Raw genomic sequence first — 3,643 nt, forward strand, 5'->3', positions numbered from 1 at the left:
TGTATATGCTTTTGTGTCAACATACCCTTATAAACCTCCGATAGAGTTGCTCTCGAATTTCATACATCATATTTCTTATTATGGAAGTATTAATGAACCTTGGTCCACTATTCGGCTAAGGGGATTAGAGACAGATTTAGGTCTAAGTATCTATTTCGGTTAGAATTACAATAGTTTTAGTTTGGTTTTTCTATTTTTAACATCTCTGAGCTCATATTTCCGAATATGGAATACTGTTACCGGTTCAACCATTGAGCCAGCCACTACAATAGAACCGGTTAGCAGCAAACCGTGTTCGTTGACGGATTTGTGCAACTGTGTAGTCATCGTTTTTGTCACGTTCCGGTTTGTTTTGTGGCTAACAATACTCGAAAATCAGAACGCAATAGGGAATTAGGGTTTGAGCTTAGAGGAAGAGAAAGAGGAAGAAGAATTTTCGTACAATTTCGCCATTAGAGTTTCACCCTCTGGAATGGCGACGACGACGGCTGTTTCTTCCTTCTCTCTTTCTCTTCCTCAAGGTATCCGTAGTAAACCCACAAACTCTTCTCCGTTCCTTTTCGTTCTTCCTCGATTCAATTCGAGATTTCGAACCCTAACTCTCACTACTTCCGCCGCAACTTCCTCAAACAATTTCAACAGTAATCGCGAGGATGGTTTCTCCCTCGACGATTTCACTCTCCATTCCGATTCTCGATCACCTAATCCTTCCAAGGTTTCGCTAACTTTTCTTCTTAAACTCTTGTCCATGCAAGTAGTTTAGAATTTGAATTTGATTTCGATTTCGTTTTTTTTTTTGTCTCAGAAATGCTTACTTGCAGATCTTATCCAAGAGATTGAACCATTAGATGTGAGTCTAATTCAAAAAGATGTTCCACTTACAACTTTGGATGCAATGAAAAGAACAATCTCAGGAATGTTGGGTCTTCTTCCATCTGATAGGTTTCAAGTTCACATCGAATCGCTTTGGGAACCCTTGTCAAAGCTATTGGTTTCTTCTATGATGACTGGGTAATGCTCATCAAATGTTATTCATTTGTAATTCGAAGTTTTCGTTTTAGGTTTCGAGTACATGAACAAATTGTGATGCTGTTCTAGGCACAATTCTCTCTGCTTTAGTTAGAAATTTATGATCATCAAGAAGAACCATATTGAGTAATGATTACCCTGAAAGTCAATTCATTTTGTGATTCAGTTGACGCGTCAGTAAACCTTGTGTTGAAGCATTCTTATCTCTTTGAATTCTGTTCATTATGTAGGTTTCGATAGGTTATTTCTTTTATGAATTTGAGCTTTTAGCACATCATAGTGGTGTGTGTTCTGGATTCTCTCTTAGAATGAGAGATCTCGAGTACGTCTATCCGATTGTTTTGTTACACTCTGCAGGTATACATTGCGGAATGCTGAATATCGGCTTTTTCTTGAAAAAAACCTTGACATGCATGGTGAAGACTTGGAAAGCCACACTACAGAAAATACTGAATACGATTTGAAAGGGACGTTTCCTGATGATAGAGAACTTGGTGAGCTTTTTGATGAAAATAACGTTTCATCAACAAAGGATAGCAAAAACCAGAACCCTTCTAAAATGATTGATCAAGAAGGTTTGGGCAGAGTATCCTCTGAAGCTCAAGAATATATCTTTCGTCTTCAGTCAAAATTGTCTTCTGTCAAAAAGGTTCGGTTTCTAATGTAATCATAAATTTATACATGGTAATAAAAAAAAGTCTTCGTGCAGATGTCCCTGTCTTCGCCGGGAACTTTTCTTGTTTGGTTTTGTAGATATGCTATGCGTTCTTTCTGTAGTTTATCTATTCATGTAACATGTTATGATGTTTCTGCATTACAGGAATTACAAGAAGTGAGGCGAAAAAACGCTGCCCTTCAAATGCAACAGTTTGTTGGCGAAGAGAAGAATGATTTGTTGGACTATTTAAGATCTTTGCAACCTGAGAAGGTTTGTGTAAAAACCTCTGAAGCCAAGTGCCTTTCGGGTTCTCTCTGATCATCTAAACTTTTTTTTTTTAACAGGTAGCTGAGTTGTCAGAACCCGCGGCTCCCGAGGTGAAAGAGACAATCCATTCTGTTGTTCACGGTCTTTTGGCAACCCTATCACCGAAGATGCACTCCAAGTTGCCAGCATCAGAAGGTCCACCTACTGAAACAGTAAAATCGAAAAGTGATGAAGACTGTGCTGAACTTGTTGAGAATACTTCGCTTCAGTTTCAGCCTCTTATCTCACTGACTCGAGACTACCTTGCTCGTCTTCTCTTTTGGTTAGAACTGCCTTTCATTTTCACTTCTCTCTCTTTCCCATTCGCTTGCTAGGCTTTACATGGATTTCCTATATTTTACTACCGTAAATAGATCCTCACAATTCTCGAAAGAAACTTTTTTGTGTTGGTTCTACGATCAAAGACAGTCTTATATCATAGTGTCTGATTTTGTATTGAAAGGTGCATGCTGTTGGGACATTATCTCAGAGGCTTGGAATATCGAATGGAACTAATGGAGGTTCTGAATTTGACGTGCGATGCCAATGGATCCGAGAATGTTGCTTGAAGTTGTCTTACATGTGCGTATCACCGGCCTCTGCATACCTGAACCAACCAAGTGTGCAAGTGACTAGAACACAGGCTAGCCCTTCGAGGTTCAGCTTCTGCATATATATGCAACTTGGAATTGGCCTGAAAATTCATGTTCGAGGTAAAATACAACTTAAGAGACTGCTTCTGCTAAGATTAGTTTTCGTGTTGCAGTATCGTATTATTGGACCTGTAAAGCAATAAAGTTAAGTGTAATTGTATTTGGTGGGAATATACTCGTTTGGTCATTAAGCATATGAAGGAATGAAATGCGAGTGTTCTTTTGTTGTGCGTATATGAAAACACATCAAGAGAGGTAGCTAGAAATATAGTTCATCCTACAATTCTTGGATCGGAAGTAAATGATTCGAACAACTTCTCTGAACAGATTGTAGAATCCTCATTAACAAGATACACTACTTCCATTTTTTGATAAACAAGAGGAATGAATGGACTGTGTAGAGAACATCGTCATTGTGTTGCGTGCCTTCTTGAACGTAAATCAATTCGAGCAACTTCTCTAAACATGTTTGAACATTGTGGCATTTTCTTTCCTTAATTATGACTTGTTGCACAACTGCATGACTGCATGTATTTGACACAACTGGAGCTTAAGTTCATAAAAAGTTAAGTGGGAAATGATCTGAAGACGAGTTTTGCAGTTAGACAGACTTCCGACAAAGTCTCGGCTAGCTTCATGGGAATGAATATTACGACTTCTTTCTGCTTGTTTTCGAGGGTGGAAGAGACTCGGGATCATCTCCTGTTAGGTTGTGAATTGTACAACAAGTCCTATTTAGAGATTTGTTCAACAAGTCACAGAGATTTGCACAACAATCCAGATCCGACTTTTGGCTCTTTGGCTAAAACCACTTCCTTTCTCTGCTTGGGTGTTGGTGGTGTACTTCGCACCTCCGATTTAATTTGGTATTAATCGAGACCGGTCATGAGAGACTTCGGTTTACAAAGATTGGAATCGAGGTTAAATCGGGTGGCCGACATATAGAAGGTTTCATAAATCAACAAATAATTACAAAATTTAACAATTCATAATGTAC

At 38.6% G+C, this 3,643-nt stretch overlaps 1 protein-coding gene across 1 annotated transcript; it reads left to right on the top strand.

The window, feature by feature from the left end:
• Positions 1–322: 322 nt before the first annotated feature.
• Positions 323–2,870, top strand: LOC18026149. The gene is made up of 6 exons (XM_006409553.2): positions 323–715; positions 806–1,011; positions 1,387–1,678; positions 1,850–1,957; positions 2,032–2,276; positions 2,457–2,870. Exons 1-6 carry the CDS (start codon positions 473–475, stop codon positions 2,560–2,562), a joined length of 1,200 nt encoding a protein of 399 aa, XP_006409616.1. The 5' UTR covers positions 323–472; the 3' UTR covers positions 2,563–2,870.
• Positions 2,871–3,643: the final 773 nt, after the last annotated feature.

This window comes from Eutrema salsugineum, unplaced genomic scaffold (assembly GCF_000478725.1).
Source record: "Eutrema salsugineum unplaced genomic scaffold, Eutsalg1_0 scaffold_11, whole genome shotgun sequence".
Taxonomy (NCBI): domain Eukaryota; kingdom Viridiplantae; phylum Streptophyta; class Magnoliopsida; order Brassicales; family Brassicaceae; genus Eutrema; species Eutrema salsugineum.